This window comes from Eptesicus fuscus, chromosome 10, assembly GCF_027574615.1.
Source record: "Eptesicus fuscus isolate TK198812 chromosome 10, DD_ASM_mEF_20220401, whole genome shotgun sequence".
In the NCBI taxonomy this organism is placed as follows: domain Eukaryota; kingdom Metazoa; phylum Chordata; class Mammalia; order Chiroptera; family Vespertilionidae; genus Eptesicus; species Eptesicus fuscus.
The window spans coordinates 363,398-383,898 of NC_072482.1; the positions used below are offsets into that span (position 1 = coordinate 363,398).

Below are 20,501 nucleotides of genomic sequence, written 5' to 3' on the forward strand. Positions count from 1 at the left end.
CTCTTTCATGTTGGCGAGGTTTCCCCGTCCGAGCCCGCAGCTCCGGGAGGGGACCCAGCTGTAGCCGCAGTGGGGGCTGCCCGGTCAGGGGAACCCCGTCCAGCAGTCCCCCACCTTCTCCTGGAGTTCAGCTGTCCCTTAGCTTGCCAACAAACACTCCCTGTGCGACCCTCAGCTGCTCCAAAGGGGGAAGCTGAAAAGCTGCAACAGGTACTTTCCATAGAATGAGGGAGCTGGGAACAGCAGAAGGTCTAGGTTTACAAAATAAAGAGAAGGAAGCCCTTCATCCAGAAGGAGAAGAAGAAAGCCCAGAGGGAGTAGGAAAACAATAAGGAAGGAGGGGGAGTCCCATGTGAGGTTCAACCTTTGAGCTCAGGAGTTACTAGAGTGACCAGCCTAAGGGAATAGTGACCCGTCAGAGGGAATATGGGCACCAGGATCTGCAGCCTTTATAAGCCGCAGGGAAAAGGGACTCAGGGGGACTCTTTCCCTCTCCCAACGTGGGAGTCTGTACTTGTTCTTCAATAAATCTCCGCCTTTGCTATTCCACTTTCTGTCCATGGATTCATTCTTCCATTCCGGCAGACAAAGAATCCAAGTTCCAGCCAAAACCGGTTTGGCTCAGTGGATAGAGCTTCGGCCTGCAGACTGAAGGGTCCTGGGTTCGATTCCGGTCAAGGGCGTGTACCTTGGTTGCGGGCACATCCCCAGTGGGAGGTGTGCAGGAGGCAGCTGATCGATGTTTCTCTCTCATCGATGTTTCTAACTCTCTATCCCTCTCCCTTCCTCTCTGTGAAAAATCAATAAAATATATTTTAAAAAAAAAAGAATCCAAGTTCCAGTCCAAAAATTCTGTTTCAGTATCATGCTAAGTGAAATAAGCCAGTCAGAGAAAGATAAGTATCACATGACCTCACTCATATGTGGAATTTAATGAACAAAATAAACTGAAGAACAAAATAGATCCAGAGACACAGAAGCATGGAACCGACTGCAGAACTTCAAAGGGGAGGTGGTGGTGGTGGAGGGGTGGGAAGAGATTAACTAAAGAACTTGTATGCATATGTGCATAACTCATGGACACAGATAATAGGGTGGTGAAGGCCTGGGAGGGGCAGGTGCAGGGTGGAGGGGGGTCAGTGGGAAAAAAAGACTCCACAAAGGGGACAGCTGTAATACTTTCAAAATTAAATAAATAAATACATACATACATAAATGACAAGTGCTGGCAAGAATGTGGAGAAAAGGGAACCCTCATGCACCGCTGGTGGGAATGCAGACTGGTGCAGCCACTGAGGAAAATATTATGGAGTTTCCTCAAAAAATTAAATATGAAACTGCCATTTGACCCAGTGACCCCACTCTGGGAACATATCCGAAGAAACACAAAAGACTAATTCAAAAGAATATATGCAGCCCTGTGTTCACAGCCGTGCTATTTACAGTGGCCAAGATATGGAAGCAGCCCAAGTGCCCACCGACAGATGAGTGAATAAAAAAGCAGTGGCATATAAACACAACGAAATGTTTCCCGGCCACAAAAAGAATGAAAACTCGCCATTTGCCAACAACGTGGATGGACCTGGGGGTATAATGCCAAGTGAAGTAGGTCAGCCAGAGAGACAGGAGCTGTATGATTTTCACTGGGATGTAGAATGAAAAGAGCGGAAACCGCACACGTCAACAAGGTGGAAACAGAGTCTGGCTATGGCCACGAAGGTCAGACTGAGGGTGTGGGGCAGGGTGAGGTGAGGGGCTGGGGCTGGTGGAGGGGAGCAGAGGAGCGGGAAATGGGGACATCTGTTAAGTGTCAATAATAAAAACAAAGTTAAAGTGTAAAAACATAAAAAGAAGGTACAATGTTAAAAAAAAAAAAAAGGTTACAAATAGATGGGCCCAGGGAACGAGTCCGTACCCTGTAATCCCGGTGAGGTGCGGGGCACTTGCACACCAAGGGAGCGTGGGAGGTCCTGGCTGTCTGACCGGCATGCTGTGCACCTGGGCGGATACAAGAGAAAGGGACGTAAACTGTGACTGAGAACTCAGAGAGAGGGCCAAGCTCTGCTTCTGTTGCATCGCAAATCATCCGGCTGGACAAGATGCCTGATGAGCCAATTCGTTAGGAGTTGTCTTCATTGCGCGCAGGTTCAGAGAGATTACCTCTGTCACGTTCTGAACACCCAAAGGAGGAAGCATTCTCTCTTTTTTTAAAAAATATATTTCATTGATTTTTTACAGAGAGGAAGGGAAAGGGATAGAGAACCAGAAACATCGATGAGAGAGAAACATCGACCAGCTGCCTCCTGCACACCCCTACTGGGGATGTGCCCGCAACCAAGGTACATGCCCTTGACCGGAATCCAACCGGGACCCTTCAGTCCGCAGACGGTCGCTCTATCCACTGAGCCAAACCGGCTTCGGCAGCATTCTCTTTTTATATCTTTTAGGACCTTGTGTAAGTTATTTTTACAGACAATTTGTAACCTTGAGTACATATCATATCTAACAAACACCTGTAGCCTTGAGTACATATCATATTTATACCGACACCTGGCATGGGAGTATTATCAGTATCAGCCTATCAGCCCTTTACCTAGGATGGCTAGCTTGCAAGGTCAGACAGTTAGGTTTATCTTTCCTATTACTTAAGCTAAGAAACAAAGTTATTTTTCAGAATAAGAGACCATCTAAAAATGACAGAGTTGACCTACAGAGTAAGAGACTGTCTAAGATAACGAGTAGTTCAAACAGCAGTCTTCCCAAGGGGGGCCGCTGTGCTCCCCTCGGTGGCCGCCCGGTCACGCGAGCGTCTCCTCGCAGTGGGCTCCACTCCCAGGCAGGGGCCGCCACGCTCGCCCCGTGCACAGTGGCCGCCCCGTGCACAGTGGCCGCCCCGTGCACAGTGGCCGCCCCGTGCACAGTGGCCGCCCCGTGCACAGTGGCCGCCCCGTGCACAGTGGCCGCCGTGTGCAGAGACTGGGCTGCTAGCCCCCGGGAAGAAGAGCCTCGGGAAGAGCCCCAGACCCGGGACCCAGCTCCGCGATAGCGCTCTGGAGTGTTACAAGGTGTGGTTATTTCGTATAACTGCAGGAGTGAATCTACAGCTACCGAAACATTTAAAATTTAATCCAAACAATCGGGAGGTCAGGACAATGAGCATCAGCCATTTCTAAAGAGTTCTTAGAAGTGAGAGAGGGAAGACCGACTGAAGGGAGCGGCCGGAGCCCCGGGAGCGGGGGGACCCCAGGGCCCAGGGCCCGCTCTCACCGGCCAGCGCAGGAGGCTGCCCACCTTGGTTCCTGCCGGGTCATAGGGACAAACTCAAACGAGCCCCTGCTTTGTGATGAGGCAGCCGGGCAGCGAGGCCATTCCTGCAGGGCCCAGAGCGCAGGGCGGCCGCCCTCCGGGGGAAGGGGCGCCGCGGGGCACACCCGGCCTCAGTCTCCGATGCCCTCCGCTGAGCGCCCGGGCCCAGCAGCTCCGCGGTCCCTCCTGCGCGGCCCCGGGCAGTTTCCTGTGGGGGGAGGGGCTGGAGACGGAGGGCTGCTCCGCTTAGGGAGTAAAAAGGTGTAAAGCCGCCCCCCTTCTTTCCGCATTCTCTCCCTTGGGGGGCTTTTCCAGGTGCTCTCCAGGGTCCTTGGCCGGAGGAGAAGGGCGTGTTCGTTACCAGCCGGCTTGGAGGAAGGCTGGGTAGGCGTCCGCATCCCGCACAACGTTAGTTCGAGGGCCCAAGCCGAACCCAGGCCGGACGCTGGGACGTTGTGGCGATGGCTCCTGGGCTGGAAGGCAGACCTCCGCGGAGCAGGCGGGAGGGAGCAAAGGCACGGCCGCCTTTCGTGGTTCCGAGCGGGAGAGCGGGGAGGCCGCGCCGGACCGGACCCACGGCGCAGGCGCAGTGGGCGGGAGGCGCCCCCTCCGGAAGGGCCTTCCTAGGAGACGGGCCCCCGCGGAGCGGTGGGGGCGGCTGTGCACGAAGCTAGCGAGCGGGAGGCTGGGCGAGGGGGCGCGGGCCGCAGCCTCCGCTCCCTCCGCCCCTCAGAGGCTCCGCCTCCCCTCCGCCCCGGCCCCGGGGTCCCGGCCCGGCCTCGCAGGGTTGCACAGGCGCCCACTTAGCAGCAGATAGTAAGGGCGGGGGACCGAGAATAAAACGAATCGTGCCCTCGTATTAGACGTCCTTTTCCGTGTCTGTCTACCGGGCATTTACACCCGCAGAGAACACGAGGGCCGGGGGCCAGGAAAGAGGAGGAGCCGAGAAAGGAGGTGCCGGGACCCTGGGCGGGGCTCGCGGCCTTGCGGTGACGCCGCGGGAGGAGGGCAGGTTTGGAGAGAGGAGCGCGGTGCGAGCGGAGAGCCCGAGCCGAGGCCGGAGACGCGGGGCGCCGCCGAGATCGGGGGGCTTCCCCGCCGCCGGGGCGCCTTCCTCCGGGAGCAGCCCCCCCGCTTCTCCCGCCCGCACAGCCGTTTGCTCGCACGATTCTCTGTGCTTTCCTGAATGAGTCAGAAAACATGGTCTCCTTTATTTTTGGTTCAACGAATATTTTCCTATTTGTCCTGGGTAGATCCACTATTTTAATCACGAAGGCGCTCTCTCTGCGATGGCGGGGTGGACCCGGGGCCTCCGAGACCTTCCGTCCCCCGCGCCCCCCGCGCGCCCTCGCCCCCCCGCGCCCCCCCGCGCCCCCCGCGCCTCCCCCCGCGGCCCCCGCGGCCCCCCCCCCGCGGCCCCCCCCGCGCCTCCCCCCGCGACCCCCCGCGGCCCCCCGCGCCCCCGCGCCCCCCCGCGCCCCCGCGTCTCCCCCCGCCCCCCCCCCGCGTCTCCCCCGCGCCCCCGCGCCCCCGCGCCCCCGCGCCCCCGCGTCTCCCCCCCCCCCCCCCCGCGTCTCCCCCGCGCCCCCGCGCCCCCGCGCCCCCGCGCCCCCGCGCCTCCCCCCGCCCCCCCCCCGCGTCTCCCCCGCGCCCCCCGCGCCCCGCGCCCCCGCGCCCCCTCGGCCCCGCTTGCAGCTCTCTTCAGGTAAGGCGGAATGGCCTTGTCATTTAAGTTTTTTATTCACTAGATATTAAATATTTTTAAAATAAACACCATGACAAACACTTTGAGGAATCCAGAGATATATTTAAACACGTCTAGGAAAGGCTTACCAGTTTATAAGGAGAAAGACAAGGAAACAACTACAAATCAGTGAACAGGGGCTGCCGCTCCCCCTAAAGCTGCACTGGACTCGGTGGACTGCGCACGCCGAGCAGAGCTGCTGCCCAGATCCTCCCTCGGGTTGGCACAGCGCCCTCTCTAGGCCTTCCTGGCTGGTGCCCCCCCCCCCCCCCCCCCATCCATGCAAAAATAAACAGAATTGTGCACCAGTTCGGGAAATCGGGAAAGGAAGCCATTGTCGCAGGATTGGAGCATTTGGCTGATACACTTTGGTCTGAGAGCTGCCACCAGCCTCCCTGGTGGTCTAGTGGTTAGGATTCGGCGCTCTCACCGCCGCGGCCCGGGTTCGATTCCCGGTCAGGGAAGTCCCTTTTTGCTCCGGCGCACTCCTTCCGGGCTGAAGAAAACCTATGAAGAGGAAGCTCTAAATTGCATAGTTGCCCTCTAATATTCATATGAAGCGTATTTTACTTAGAAATTTTGTGACAGTTTTGGTATTTTAAGTGCAAAATGACAAAGGATGCACTTTTCAATAAGTTCTAGAATTTTGTTAATGAGCTCCGCACTGTTCTAAGTGTTTTTAAAACGTAACTCATGAATTGGATAATTCACTGAGCGGGAAATTTTGGAGACAGTTGATTAGGAGTTGTTTGCTATTAGCATAACACGTTGAAAAGATGGTGATTGAGGTGAAAGAAGAAGTTGGAAAGTCATTTACAGATCTGTCTCAGCTTCTGTGCGTGTTTCTGACCCGGAGCAGCTGGAGAAGATGCTGTCTTCTGCTCTCAGCCACACACAGCCCTGCCCCTCAGCTGCGCTAGAATCGGGGATCCGAGAGTTAAAAGCCTTCTGCAGCCTGTCCCCCCCCCCCCCCCCCCCCCCCCCGCTCTTCCTGCTCACCCCCCGTAGCAGTGGTGTGTCAGGAAGAGTGAGGTGCCGCGCCTGATGCCGTAACTCGCCATGGTCTTCCCGTCTTCCAGCTTCTTCCCATTGCAAGTCACAACCTGCTTCTCGGGGGGCAGCGCGGTCTTGGTCTCGATCATGGCCTTCACCTGGGCCACGGAGCTGGCCCTTCGCACCAGGAGGCCGTGCCTCTGCCCCTGGTCGCCCGGCTCCACCAGAACGAGGGGCAGCGCCTCGTCACTGGGCTCCACCACCCGCAGGGTGAGGTGGATGGTCGTCTCGCGGTCGATGCCATAAGATGACAGCGTTCTGCGCGGCTTCAGCGGCTTCGAGCCCAGGAGAAGGACCTGGTCCCGCACGGCAACCTGCGTCTTAGAGCGGACGTGCTCGCTGATCTTCCTCACTCTGTCCTCCGGGCTGGCAGCGAAGGCCATGGGGCCCCACTGCTCAGACTGCACATGCACCTGGACAAGGAAGCCCGAGAGACAGTTGCCAGGAAGACCGGCCGTGCTCCCCGCTCCTTCCCCTCCCCGGCGCCTTCTGCCCTTCCCTGCTGTCACCCTCCTGCTCCTCCACAGCCAGCTGCGTCCTCCCGCCTCCGCCTCCCAGCGGCTCTTCTGGAACCCCCAGGTCACCGCACGAAGACAGCCGTTGGTGTCATTCCTGACAATCACACCTCTCCCCATCCCCACGCTGTCATTGACAGTTCCCCCGTGTACACCTGCTTCCTAGCCCGATAAACTCGGTCACAGGTCAGGAACTAACACAGCCTGCCAGCGGCTCAGCTGTTGGAGCATCGTCCCCAACACCAGCAGGCCCCCCAGTCGGGGCGCAGACGGGGGGCAACCGACCAATGTTTGTCTCACACTGGTGTTCTCCCTCTCTCTCTCTCTCTCTCTCTCTCTCTCTCTCTCTCTCATCAGTTTTTTTAAATTATCCTCAGGTGAAGATTAAAGAAAAACAACTAAATACAGGTACAAAGCACCCAAAGGTGTACACCAGCCTCTAAAAACAACTTCCAGATGGAAATTCCAAGATTTGGCAGCGTCAGCGGGGACCCCCGGGGCTGCCCTCCATGAGCGCTGTAGGGGGAGCCCTGGAGAGGACAGTCTCTGTGTGGGGGTTTCTTTGGGGTCCTGTTGCTTTACAGTAATGACACCTGTTACAGTGACACCACATTCGGCGGTATCTGTTGGGCGGTGTTTCCTGTCTCTCTCTGCCTATCGCAGCCCCCGGGGCCTCACTCACAGAGGGCAGGGCTCTGCCTGACGTGAGCCCTGTGGTTGGCTTGAGACCTGGTGGCCCTCCCTCGTGCTCTGTCCAAAATGAACATCTTCCGACTGACTGAGACTCCCGGGGCATTCTCCCCGGCCCTGCTGAGCGCTGCCCTCGCTGGGCTCTCCGGGCCTCGCCGGCGGGAGGGCGCGTCCCCACAGAGGAAGGCGGCAGGTCGCGAACAGCTAAGGGACGTGAGTGTGTGGGCCTCTCCTTTGGGAAGAGAAGGAAACGGGCTGAGAGCCCTGGACCCCGAAACAGGATAAGGGAAAGGGCTCCAGGCGATACTCCCTCCGTTGTCCCTGTGGCCAGTCCCATGAGCACAGCCCAGTGCCACCCCCACCGTGAACCCCTCACCGGCCAGCCCGGGCCTGGCACAGAAGGCGCTCAGGAGCCTCAGCTTTCCCCCCAGAACCCTCCTTCACACCTCCCTCGACACGCCTCCCAGCCACCCCTCTCTGAGCACTGCCCCCCCCCCATTCCTGAGACCCCATCTCTTGGAGGTGCCTTCCCTCCCCCGTCCCCAGGCCCCTTCATCAAGCCCCAACTCACACAGAGGCAGGCAGCATTGGGCGCCATCGCTGTAGCCACGGGAGCAGCGGAAACGGCCTGAGAGCAGGAGCTGAGCTGGAAAGCCCTGGCCGTCTGCTCCCCGGGCCCTTGGTTTCTGCCTGCTCTCCGGGTTCTCTTTCACTTTTGCTGCAGTGAGTCCACGCCCAAAGGGCACTTCCTGACCAAGCACTCCCCCACCAGCCAATCCACTGGCCCCTTCTTCCAAACCTGGGGTGGCCCTCCCTGCTGAGAATCTCTCCTGATTGACAGCCCACCACCCCCAGGCCTGACCTAGGACTGTCAGTCTGCAGCCCTGGGCCCTCAATGGCTACAGCCGTGAACACTGTGGGGAAGTATGGGACCTGGTTGGAAAGTCCGTACGGAGGAGTCTCCGAAAGGCCGGGGGGCCTCTGGGGGGACCTTGCCGAAGGCCGCAGCCCCTGCCTTGACTTTTCCAAACAAGTCCGAGCCCCCGGGTGTTTTACTGCAATCTGTGCTCTTAGCCTTTAGACACGACCTTCTGGACGCAGGTGCCTTCTCCAGGGTGCTCACCCGCGGATTGCGTCTCATAGTTAACTTTGGCCAGGCTGGTGCTGAGTGAAGGCCCGAGGAGGCAGGCGAGCGGGCCTGTGTGGTGCCTAGAGCCAGGCCGCCCCGTGGCCTCTCTTGCACAGAACCGCGTGTCAGAGTGGCCCATTCGCCCGTCGCTCAGGGCCTGCCGCTCGGTCCCGGCAGCGTCCTCTCCTGCTGCGTTAGGGGCCCCACCAGCCAGGCCCTCTCTGAGAGCAGGCCCAGGGGCACCTGTCCCCTCTCCAGGCGGAGGCGGAGGCCCGCCCGAGCAGACACGGGAGACAGGACCCTGGCTCAGTCCTGGGGTGCCGCCTGCTACATGACCGAGGGCACATCTGTTCACCTCCTTGGATCCTGGCTCTCGGGTCCGTAGAGTGAGGTGACTGGAGGGGGTTCCTAGGTGGCCGCCAGGCTCAGAAGACATGTGTGTAAAATGTCCTCTCGGCGGCTCTCCAGCCCTACCCACTCCTGCGCCAGACCCTGCAGACCAAATCCTCGACTGGAGAGCGAGCCACAGCCCACAAAGGAACGCTGGCCCGCCCCCACTCCCAGGGCTGGTGCCCCCACTCCCCCACCCTCGCTCCCCACTGCCCCGACCCCAGAGCCACCTGAGCATGCGCTCCTCCCCGGCTCTGCCTCCCGGCCCTTCCTTGCGGGCTCCCCAGCCCCTCCGGCCCTCCTGCCTTCCTCCCAGGGCCCGGCCACCGAGCCCGGAGAGGCCGCAGCCCGGCCGGCTTCTCCAGAGGAAGGCGCCTGCCTGCCTGTGGGCTGTGCTCCCATCGCCGCGCCTCCCGCCCCGGAGCTCTCCCCGGCTCCCAGGCTCCGGGGCGTCCGGGCGGACAGACAGAAGGGCCCCAGGCAGGGCCGGGCCCCAGGGCTCCTGCCCACAGGCCGAAGCGGAGCTCACACCGCGCTCTTCCAGCCCCAGCTCTTGGCGCTCAGCTAAGGAGCCGGGAGAACCCACCGAGGGCGGCACCGTGTGGGGCTGGGCCTGTCCCTTTACACACGCAGGACCCGCGGGAGGCGGGAGAGCCGCCCCCCCCCCCCCCGCCCCGTGGGCAGCCCTGCTTCCCGCTCCTCCGCGTGCAGAGGCCTCTCTGGGCCCACGGCCCGGGTGGAGGGGCCACTGTGGTGGCCTCTGGCTCCGCGCAGCAGGTGCGGGCTGCTCTGCTGCCGTGTGCGCCCGGCCCTGGGCCTGCGGGCAGGGGGGTCAGGGGCAGGACAGGGGCAGGGGCGGGGCAGGGGCAGGTCAGGGGCAAGACAGGGGCAGGGGCGGGGCAGGGGCAGGTCAGGGGCAGGACAGGGGCAGGGGCGGGGCAGGGGCAGGTCAGGGGCAAGACAGGGGCAGAGGCGGGGCAGGACAGGGGCAAGACAGGGGCAGGGGCAGGGCAGGGGCAGGGAACCACTGTCCCACTCCCCACTTGGTTCGCACCCACTGTCTTCTCAGCCCTTCACCTCGCTTCTGGGAAAGGGAGACGGAGAGTGAGGGTTTAAGGTGCTTAGCATTAACCCTCCCTCTTCTCCTTCCTTTTCCTCCTTTGCCATCCTCGCCCAGTAGCCACACCATCTTGGTGCCAATGTCTTCATTCCGTCAGGCAGAAGCGGCAGGAGGGGTCTGGGAATGACGCTCCCAGGAGGGTGTGTGTCCGCCGAGGCCCGAGGCCCGAGGCCCCGCACCTCCCAGCCCTGAGCTGCACCCGTGTGTGAGCCGCTTGCACACGCGGGTCCCTGCCCCAGGTTACCCAGCGTGCCTCCCCCCCACCGCGCCCCCGCTCCTCGCACAGCCCGGACACCTGAGAGTGTCAGGATGCGCATCGCAGGCAGCCTCTCCTCCAGGGAGCCTTCCCCAACGCCCTGTCCTGCTCCCCGGCTGTGCGCTCACCGCCCCCCGCCCCCCCGCCCCCCGCCCCCTCTGTGGGCTCCGTGCACATTGCTGCTCCTCCTGGGCCCACGGCACAGAGCAGGCCGTGGGAGGGTCTTGACTGTGTCTCATTTAACTTGTGTCTTTATTTACTGAATGAATGAATGAATGAATGAATGAATGACTAAGTTATGAATAAAAGTGGAAAATATCCACTGAGCATTTATTATATTTCAGGATTTGCACAAGATATTTTTAAATGGTACCTCATGCGTTTTTTCGTATTCCAATGAGGGAAATATTAGTATGCTTATCCATAAGCAAGGAGCCATCTCAACCACAGACCTATTATAGTAGCTGGAAGCCAGGGTTCAAATGCAAATGTCTGCTTCTCCAGTCCTTGTCTTCTCAGTAGCCTGAGCGCCGGTGGAGGAAAAGGGGAGCTGCCCCTGAAAGCCGCGTGTTCACAGGGAGACAGGTCGGTGCAGGGAAGCCAGGACGCAGGGGCCGGGAGGAGTGAGAGCAGGAGAGTGTGGGGCCTGCCTGCGGGCAGGAGTGTCCCCGGTGGCACACCCTGCGGGGCCGCCCTCCACCTCCCTGCTCCGCAGAGGTGAGCAGAGGCCGTGAGGGCAGGAGGCAGGGCTGGAGGGAGGTCGCCGCCTCGCCTGCCTCCGCAAAAGCCCCAAGAACCGCTCTCCCGGGACGGAGTGTCCAGGCCGGGTGCCCCTGAGGCAGCGACTCCCCCTGGAGCTGGGGATTTCCTCCACAGGGTCAGTCGGGGAACCTGAAAGCAAAAGCAAAACTAATTCGGGGGAAGCCCTACCCATCTGGATTCTGAGAAGCAGAGTCCTTTCCAGTAACAAAAATAACAGCCCCGGACTCTGCCCTCTGCCCTTTCCCTCTGCCTGTCCCCTGTGAACTGCCCTCCCAGCCCAGGGCCAGGGCGAGGGCGAGGGCTGCCCCAGGCCCTGGGCCCTCTGCTCCCCACAGGCAGGCTCTCTCCTGGGGCAGCCCCCCTCCTGGCTTCTCCCCACACACTGCCCCTTGCCTGTCTGTGTCACAGTAGGTCGTGCCCAGGCAGGAAGATGTCTTTCGATTTGCCCCTCTAACAAATTCAGAAAACCAGCGAGGCCGAACGCCGGGCTGTGGGTAGCCTGCCAGGCCGTGAGACAAAGCTCAGCTCCCTGCACACCTCTCCGCGCGGCCCTGGCTGGTGGGGAGGCTTGGGACTGCTCGCTGCCCCCACCCAGCCCTCCCCGGGCCAGCAGCCCTTCCCCATCTCTTTACCAACGTCCATGAAAGACTTTGTACAACTACTTTGAGATCTACACTATTGCTTCAGAAAGGCACACCAATTTCAATCAAAATGCTACTGCGAATTCTCATTTATTGATGATTGCGGGGGGGGGGGAGGGCACCTGTCCGCTCTCAGAGGACAATTTCGACATACCTATAAAAATTAAAAATGGATATGCCAAACTAAAACAACCCAAACACCCTTTAATTATATGGAAATACATAACTAAATTGCAGAATATCATTGGCCCTAAAAATAGATGGATTATACCTGCAATAGGGATCACTATGCTAGAAACCTATATCTACATGTAAAAACCTAGGCGCCTGAACGACCGCTAGACCGGTCGATCGGTTGCTATGACGCACAGTGACCACCAGGCAGCAGACGCTCACGCAGGAGCTGCCCCTGGTGGTCAGTGCTCCCACAGCGGGAGCAGCGCTCAGCTGACCGACCGTCCCAGTGGCCCACCAGCCTGGCGGCAGCCACTCCCTCCCTCAGCAGTCACCACCGGACCTGGCGCCTCCGCTGGCCCTGGGCTGGGAGGGCAGTTCACAGGGGACAGGCAGAGGGAAAGGGCAGAGGGCAGAGTCCGGGGCTGTTATTTTTGTTACTGGAAAGGACTCTGCTTCTCAGAATCCAGATGGGTAGGGCTTCCCCCGAATTAGTTTTGCTTTTGCTTTCAGGTTCCCCGACTGACCCTGTGGAGGAAATCCCCAGCTCCAGGGGGAGTCGCTGCCTCAGGGGCACCCGGCCTGGACACTCCGTCCCGGGAGAGCGGTTCTTGGGGCTTTTGCGGAGGCAGGCGAGGCGGCGACCTCCCTCCAGCCCTGCCTCCTGCCCTCACGGCCTCTGCTCACCTCTGCGGAGCAGGGAGGTGGAGGGCGGCCCCGCAGGGTGTGCCACCGGGGACACTCCTGCCCGCAGGCAGGCCCCACACTCTCCTGCTCTCACTCCTCCCGGCCCCTGCGTCCTGGCTTCCCTGCACCGACCTGTCTCCCTGTGAACACGCGGCTTTCAGGGGCAGCTCCCCTTTTCCTCCACCGGCGCTCAGGCTACTGAGAAGACAAGGACTGGAGAAGCAGACATTTGCATTTGAACCCTGGCTTCCAGCTACTATAATAGGTCTGTGGTTGAGATGGCTCCTTGCTTATGGATAAGCATACTAATATTTCCCTCATTGGAATACGAAAAAACGCATGAGGTACCATTTAAAAATATCTTGTGCAAATCCTGAAATATAATAAATGCTCAGTGGATATTTTCCACTTTTATTCATAACTTAGTCATTCATTCATTCATTCATTCATTCAGTAAATAAAGACACAAGTTAAATGAGACACAGTCAAGACCCTCCCACGGCCTGCTCTGTGCCGTGGGCCCAGGAGGAGCAGCGGACGGTCCTGCCGCTGCAGCAATGTGCACGGAGCCCACAGAGGGGGCGGGGGGCGGGGGGCGGGGGGCGGGGGGGGGGGGTGAGCGCACAGCCGGGGAGCAGGACAGGGCGTTGGGGAAGGCTCCCTGGAGGAGAGGCTGCCTGCGATGCGCATCCTGACACTCTCAGGTGTCCGGGCTGTGCGAGGAGCGGGGGCGCGGTGGGGGGGAGGCACGCTGGGTAACCTGGGGCAGGGACCCGCGTGTGCAAGCGGCTCACACACGGGTGCAGCTCAGCCTGGGCTGGGAGGTGCGGGGCCTCGGGCCTCGGGCCTCGGCGGACACACACCCTCCTGGGAGCGTCATTCCCAGACCCCTCCTGCCGCTTCTGCCTGACGGAATGAAGACATTGGCACCAAGATGGTGTGGCTACTGGGCGAGGATGGCAAAGGAGGAAAAGGAAGGAGAAGAGGGAGGGTTAATGCTAAGCACCTTAAACCCTCACTCTCCGTCTCCCTTTCCCAGAAGCGAGGTGAAGGGCTGAGAAGACAGTGGGTGCGAACCAAGTGGGGAGTGGGACAGTGGTTCCCTGCCCCTGCCCTGCCCCTGCCCCTGTCTTGCCCCTGACCTGCCCCTGCCCCTGCCCCGCCCCTGCCCCTGTCCTGCCCCTGACCCCCCTGCCCGCAGGCCCAGGGCCAGGCGCACACGGCAGCAGAGCAGCCTTCACCTGCTGCGCGGAGCCAGAGGCCACCACAGTGGCCCCTCCACCCGGGCCGTGGGCCCAGAGAGGCCTCTGTACGCGGAGGAGCGGGAAGCAGGGCTGCCCACGGGGCGGGGGGGGGGGGGGGGGGCGGCTCTCCCGCCTCCCGCGGGTCCTGCGTGTGTAAAGGGACAGGCCCAGCCCCACACGGTGCCACCCTCGGTGGGTTCTCCCGGCTCCTTAGCTGAGCGCCAAGAGCTGGGGCTGGAAGAGCGCGGTGTGAGCTCCGCTTCGGCCTGTGGGCAGGAGCCCTGGGGCCCGGCCCTGCCTGGGGCCCTTCCGTCTGTCCGCCCGGACGCCCCGGAGCCTGGGAGCCGGGGAGAGCTCCGGGGCGGGAGGCGCGGCGATGGGAGCACAGCCCACAGGCAGGCAGGCGCCTTCCTCTGGAGAAGCCGGCCGGGCTGCGGCCTCTCCGGGCTCGGTGGCCGGGCCCTGGGAGGAAGGCAGGAGGGCCGGAGGGGCTGGGGAGCCCGCAAGGAAGGGCCGGGAGGCAGAGCCGGGGAGGAGCGCATGCTCAGGTGGCTCTGGGGTCGGGGCAGTGGGGAGCGAGGGTGGGGGAGTGGGGGCACCAGCCCTGGGAGTGGGGGCGGGCCAGCGTTCCTTTGTGGGCTGTGGCTGGCTCTCCAGTCGAGGATTTGGTCTGCAGGGTCTGGCGCAGGAGTGGGTAGGGCTGGAGAGCCGCCGAGAGGACATTTTACACACATGTCTTCTGAGCCTGGCGGCCACCTAGGAACCCCCTCCAGTCACCTCACTCTACGGACCCGAGAGCCAGGATCCAAGGAGGTGAACAGATGTGCCCTCGGTCATGTAGCAGGCGGCACCCCAGGACTGAGCCAGGGTCCTGTCTCCCGTGTCTGCTCGGGCGGGCCTCCGCCTCCGCCTGGAGAGGGGACAGGTGCCCCTGGGCCTGCTCTCAGAGAGGGCCTGGCTGGTGGGGCCCCTAACGCAGCAGGAGAGGACGCTGCCGGGACCGAGCGGCAGGCCCTGAGCGACGGGCGAATGGGCCACTCTGACACGCGGTTCTGTGCAAGAGAGGCCACGGGGCGGCCTGGCTCTAGGCACCACACAGGCCCGCTCGCCTGCCTCCTCGGGCCTTCACTCAGCACCAGCCTGACCAAAGTTAACCATGAGACGCAATCCGCGGGTGAGCACCCTGGAGAAGGCACCTGCGTCCAGAAGGTCGTGTCTAAAGGCTAAGAGCACAGATTGCAGTAAAACACCCGGGGGCTCGGACTTGTTTGGAAAAGTCAAGGCAGGGGCTGCGGCCTTCGGCAAGGTCCCCCCAGAGGCCCCCCGGCCTTTCGGAGACTCCTCCGTACGGACTTTCCAACCAGGTCCCATACTTCCCCACAGACCACCCAGTGTTCACGGCTGTAGCCATTGAGGGCCCAGGGCTGCAGACTGACAGTCCTAGGTCAGGCCTGGGGGTGGTGGGCTGTCAATCAGGAGAGATTCTCAGCAGGGAGGGCCACCCCAGGTTTGGAAGAAGGGGCCAGTGGATTGGCTGGTGGGGGAGTGCTTGGTCAGGAAGTGCCCTTTGGGCGTGGACTCACTGCAGCAAAAGTGAAAGAGAACCCGGAGAGCAGGCAGAAACCAAGGGCCCGGGGAGCAGACGGCCAGGGCTTTCCAGCTCAGCTCCTGCTCTCAGGCCGTTTCCGCTGCTCCCGTGGCTACAGCGATGGCGCCCAATGCTGCCTGCCTCTGTGTGAGTTGGGGCTTGATGAAGGGGCCTGGGGACGGGGGAGGGAAGGCACCTCCAAGAGATGGGGTCTCAGGAATGGGGTGGGGGGGGGAGCAGTGCTCAGAGAGGGGTGGCTGGGAGGCGTGTCGAGGGAGGTGTGAAGGAGGGTTCTGGGGGGAAAGCTGAGGCTCCTGAGCGCCTTCTGTGCCAGGCCCGGGCTGGCCGGTGAGGGGTTCACGGTGGGGGTGGCACTGGGCTGTGCTCATGGGACTGGCCACAGGGACAACGGAGGGAGTATCGCCTGGAGCCCTTTCCCTTATCCTGTTTCGGGGTCCAGGGCTCTCAGCCCGTTTCCTTCTCTTCCCAAAGGAGAGGCCCACACACTCACGTCCCTTAGCTGTTCGCGACCTGCCGCCTTCCTCTGTGGGGACGCGCCCTCCCGCCGGCGAGGCCCGGAGAGCCCAGCGAGGGCAGCGCTCAGCAGGGCCGGGGAGAATGCCCCGGGAGTCTCAGTCAGTCGGAAGATGTTCATTTTGGACAGAGCACGAGGGAGGGCCACCAGGTCTCAAGCCAACCACAGGGCTCACGTCAGGCAGAGCCCTGCCCTCTGTGAGTGAGGCCCCGGGCTCGTTACAGGAGGAGAGCATCTGCTACGATAGGCAGAGAGAGACACAGGAAACACCGCCCAACAGATACCGCCGAATGTGGTGTCACTGTAACAGGTGTCATTACTGTAAAGCAACAGGACCCCAAAGAAACCCCCACACAGAGACTGTCCTCTCCAGGGCTCCCCCTACAGCGCTCATGGAGGGCAGCCCCGGGGGTCCCCGCTGACGCTGCCAAATCTTGGAATTTCCATCTGGAAGTTGTTTTTAGAGGCTGGTGTACACCTTTGGGTGCTTTGTACTTGTATTTAGTTGTTTTTCTTTAATCTTCACCTGAGGATAATTTAAAAAAACTGATGAGAGAGAGAGAGAGAGAGAGAGAGGGAGAACACCAGTGTGAGACAAACATTGGTCGGTTGCCCCCCGTCTGCGCCCCGACTGGGGGGCCTGCTGGTGTTGGGGACGATGCTCCAACAGCTGAGCCGCTGGCAGGCTGTGTTAGTTCCTGACCTGTGACCGAGTTTATCGGGCTAGGAAGCAGGTGTACACGGGGGAACTGTCAATGACAGCGTGGGGATGGGGAGAGGTGTGATTGTCAGGAATGACACCAACGGCTGTCTTCGTGCGGTGACCTGGGGGTTCCAGAAGAGCCGCTGGGAGGCGGAGGCGGGAGGACGCAGCTGGCTGTGGAGGAGCAGGAGGGTGACAGCAGGGAAGGGCAGAAGGCGCCGGGGAGGGGAAGGAGCGGGGAGCACGGCCGGTCTTCCTGGCAACTGTCTCTCGGGCTTCCTTGTCCAGGTGCATGTGCAGTCTGAGCAGTGGGGCCCCATGGCCTTCGCTGCCAGCCCGGAGGACAGAGTGAGGAAGATCAGCGAGCACGTCCGCTCTAAGACGCAGGTTGCCGTGCGGGACCAGGTCCTTCTCCTGGGCTCGAAGCCGCTGAAGCCGCGCAGAACGCTGTCATCTTATGGCATCGACCGCGAGACGACCATCCACCTCACCCTGCGGGTGGTGGAGCCCAGTGACGAGGCGCTGCCCCTCGTTCTGGTGGAGCCGGGCGACCAGGGGCAGAGGCACGGCCTCCTGGTGCGAAGGGCCAGCTCCGTGGCCCAGGTGAAAGCCATGATCGAGACCAAGACCGCGCTGCCCCCCGAGAAGCAGGTTGTGACTTGCAATGGGAAGAAGCTGGAAGACGGGAAGACCATGGCGAGTTACGGCATCAGGCGCGGCACCTCACTCTTCCTGACACACCACTGCTACGGGGGGTGAGCAGGAAGAGCGGGGGGGGGGGGGGGACAGGCTGCAGAAGGCTTTTAACTCTCGGATCCCCGATTCTAGCGCAGCTGAGGGGCAGGGCTGTGTGTGACTGAGAGCAGAAGACAGCATCTTCAGGGCTGAGGGAGCGCATTCACAGCCAGCTTGAGTGCGATCCCCGTTTGGTTCCCTCTGATGGACAGACACCCCCCATTTCCTCTCCTGCCTGGGTCCATGTCTGACCTGTGTCTCCTCTCCCTGTAAGCCGGTGCGCTCCCTGGCACATCCGGGGGGACTGGGCCCACACCGATTCCTACTTGTAGGGAACAACGAAATGATTTCTGATGAAGTGAATTCATTACTCGGACGTGATCACAACCTAACTAATAAAGAATTGAGAAATTCCATTAAACTGCTTCTCCTCCCCTCACTCAGAGCTGTCTGGCACCGAGCCCCTCTGCCCCGCTGTCCCGAACCCGATCCAAAGGGTCCTTATTTCTGGGATGGGGTGGGCATGGGTCACATTCCCCGGGCCGAGGAAGCTGTGTCCCTGGCGTGCGGTGTCAGTTTGGGGGAGGGTCCAGGGCCGATCCCCGGATTGACACCCGCACTCCGCCCAGGTTCTGGCTGATGGAGCTCTCTCCCTTCTGCTTCCTTCACCCCCAGGTTCTCTCTGGGGTCTCACATCCCGTTCTCCATCGTGCACCCTTCAGTTAGTCCTCCATCTTACCGTCCCTCTCCCATGTCACTGTACTGGTCACACGCTTTTTTCCTCACGGCCCGCGCCAGGTCCACCTGCTTATCCACGGTCTAGCCCCTCCTTACCTTTCAAACCTGCTCCAGAGCCCCCTCCTGGAAGAAGGTTCCCAGCTTACCCCACCCAGCACCAACCACACTGAACCGACGGGACAGGTGCCCTGTGGCGGGCACTGGTCAGCTGGCCAGGCGGCGGGCGATGGAGCGGATTCCCCGTGTAGAGACCTGGCTCCTGTTTGCGGGGGGGGGGGGGGGGGGGGTGCTGCAGGGAGAGTCCGTCTGGAAGACGCCTGATGGCAGGCAGGCAGGCCCAGGGAGTCTCCCGTGGCATCCTCCTCCTCCTCCGCCGCCATCTGGGCGGAGTGAGCCAAGCGGTGCCTCCTGTCTCCACCCAGGGAGGTCACAGCGCCTGCTGAGCGCGCTCCCGCTCCTCCTCCGCAGGGAGGAGGTCCGGGCCCTCGCCACCCTCCAGGCCTCTGTTTGCAGAGGATGCGGGTTCCCTGAAGCACAGGAGCTCTTCCTAATGGGGAGGGTCTCCCTGCTGACCTCGGACCCCCAGGGCGAACTCTTGCAGATTCTCACACAGACGTGAATAGCCTCAGGGCTAAGCTGACTCCCCTGCCAGTGGGCACTGCCGGGCCTGGGCCTGGGGCTCACAGGATCCCGCTGCCCCGCTCCTCCCTGCCCGGCCCGCCCTGTGCACAGACGGCCTTCCCGGGGGGCCTCGCCGGCCCCCCACGCCCTGCCCCCGAGGCTGCGGTGAGCAGGCGGAGGCCGGTGTGACTGGGGCGGAGAAGCGAGACGCGCTCGCGCCCTCTGGCGGCCGCTGTGTGCGGTGCAGGCGGGAGGGGGCGGCTGAGCGCTGGGCCCTGAGACGGGGTGGAAGAACCCCGCTCAGAGTTTCGGCCTGTAACGCGCCCCATCCTGCTCCCTAGGTTTGTTCTCCGAATCCCCAGGGCCGCACGGAGCGTCGGGCCTACCGCACGGGCGAAGCCACAGGCGCCGGGAAGCCGGCCCCCCTGAGGCGGTCCTCCGGCCGGTTCCGCCCAACGGGGCCTGGAGAGCTGCGCCCTAGGCGCCCTGCTGCGCACCCGCCAGTCGCCTCGCTGTCCCCTCCCGCCCCGGCCTTCAGCCTCCCGTTTGCAGGCAGGACACGGCCTCGGGCGGTCCGGGGCGGGCTGTGCACAGCTGTGCACCCGCCTTTCCCCGCGGGCTCCCTGCTGCCCAGGCTCTCGGGCCGGCAGGACTCGGGGAGTCTGGTGATCGGACCGTCAACCAGCAAACACCTGCTCCTCCCAGCACTCAGGCGGCGGTCACACCCAGGCAGCAGCGGTTCCGGTGCCAGGCCCCCCTGGGGCTGCGGGTTTCAGGGGAAGAGGCGGGGAGGGGGGAGGGGGGAGGGGGGAGGGGGAGGGGGAGCGGGGCAGAGAGAGGAAGGAGGAGGGGGGAGGGGGAGGGGGTGTCACCACCAGTCTTTGCGCAGGCCCCCACCTGGAAAATCAGAAATTGTTTTCGACAGTTGCAATTTGCGCTTATTATTTTAGACAGAATAGTGTATGCAGAAAAAGATCTTTTCCCCTTACATGAACTTACTGTCACATGGAAAACACAGAGCATTTATCTTGGGTAATATTACGTTCCACAGTTCTTAAAGAAAACGAAGCAAATGGTGATGTGCTAGTTATTGGCATCAAAATGAATAAATTTATCAATGTAACGCTACATTAATACAAATAAATGACATTTTCCAAAGTAAACATTATTATGCATTGCTCTCAATTTTAAAATACTTTAGAAACTTAAACAGAAAGAGAAAGCTGAAATGGGATCTAGGCTATGTTCACACACATATAAATAAGGTTCAATAAGATGGAGAGTAAATATGCCCTCTTTTGTTTCTTAAAACTTCTATGTAATGTAGATAGTGCCAACAGCAACATAAATAAAAATCGAATCTAATATTGAAAATGCCAGTTTGGAGGCAATATGGTATACTATTTGTGTGTAAATATTTTGAATTGGATGAAGCTTCAAATAAATTATAATTCTCACTCGGAATATTGGAAAGAAAAATTTTAAATATATGAGTTCATTTATTAATCAACTAATTGTAAAAATGATGACCTCTCTTTTACCAATGAGTAGTTATTATAATCCTATTTCTTTCATGATAGCTACTAGTGGCCTCGTGCACGAAATTTGTGCACATTAAAAGGGAATTAATTAGAGGAAATATTTTAATATTGCTATTTGCCCTTTCTGTGTAATACAAGTGTGAGAGATGAAAGGAAATTAGTAAAATGTATATGAACATAATGTATAAATTTATTAATAAATAAACAGTAACAAAAGTATATCACAACAGAGACATGATATAAAAACAACAGTGATGCAAACAATGACTGACAAAGTGATTAAACGTATTCTACTATCTCCCTGTACACCACAGTAAGAGTGAAAACAC

The 20,501-nt window shown here is 60.3% G+C and overlaps 2 protein-coding genes and 1 non-coding gene across 5 annotated transcripts; 2 read left to right on the forward strand and 1 right to left on the reverse strand.

Moving 5' to 3' along the window:
* Positions 1 to 5,357: 5,357 nt before the first annotated feature.
* On the reverse strand, positions 5,358 to 7,991 carry LOC103300501 (ubiquitin D). Of its 2 annotated transcripts, XM_054721981.1 has the most exons (3): positions 7,880 to 7,991; positions 6,050 to 6,516; positions 5,358 to 5,966 (listed from the first exon to the last, which is right to left on the reverse strand). In XM_054721981.1, the coding sequence occupies exons 1-3, from the start codon at positions 7,904 to 7,906 to the stop codon at positions 5,864 to 5,866; spliced, it is 597 nt and encodes a 198-aa protein (XP_054577956.1). In that variant the 5' UTR covers positions 7,907 to 7,991; the 3' UTR covers positions 5,358 to 5,863. The 2 variants fall into 2 exon arrangements, with proteins under 2 accessions (XP_054577956.1, XP_027989608.2); XM_028133807.2 differs by lacking the exon at positions 5,358 to 5,966 and having other exon boundaries at positions 6,046 to 6,516.
* On the forward strand, positions 5,443 to 5,514 carry TRNAE-CUC (transfer RNA glutamic acid (anticodon CUC)). Its single transcript has one exon. It is a non-coding gene; the product is annotated as a tRNA-Glu (tRNA).
* Positions 7,992 to 15,325: 7,334 nt separating the features above from the next.
* On the forward strand, positions 15,326 to 17,681 carry LOC129150459 (ubiquitin D-like). 2 transcript variants are annotated; one of them, XM_054721982.1, is made up of 3 exons: positions 15,326 to 15,446; positions 16,826 to 17,292; positions 17,366 to 17,681. In XM_054721982.1, the coding sequence occupies exons 1-3, from the start codon at positions 15,420 to 15,422 to the stop codon at positions 17,391 to 17,393; spliced, it is 522 nt and encodes a 173-aa protein (XP_054577957.1). In that variant the 5' UTR covers positions 15,326 to 15,419; the 3' UTR covers positions 17,394 to 17,681. The 2 variants fall into 2 exon arrangements, with proteins under 2 accessions (XP_054577957.1, XP_054577958.1); XM_054721983.1 differs by lacking the exon at positions 17,366 to 17,681 and having other exon boundaries at positions 16,826 to 17,296.
* Positions 17,682 to 20,501: the final 2,820 nt, after the last annotated feature.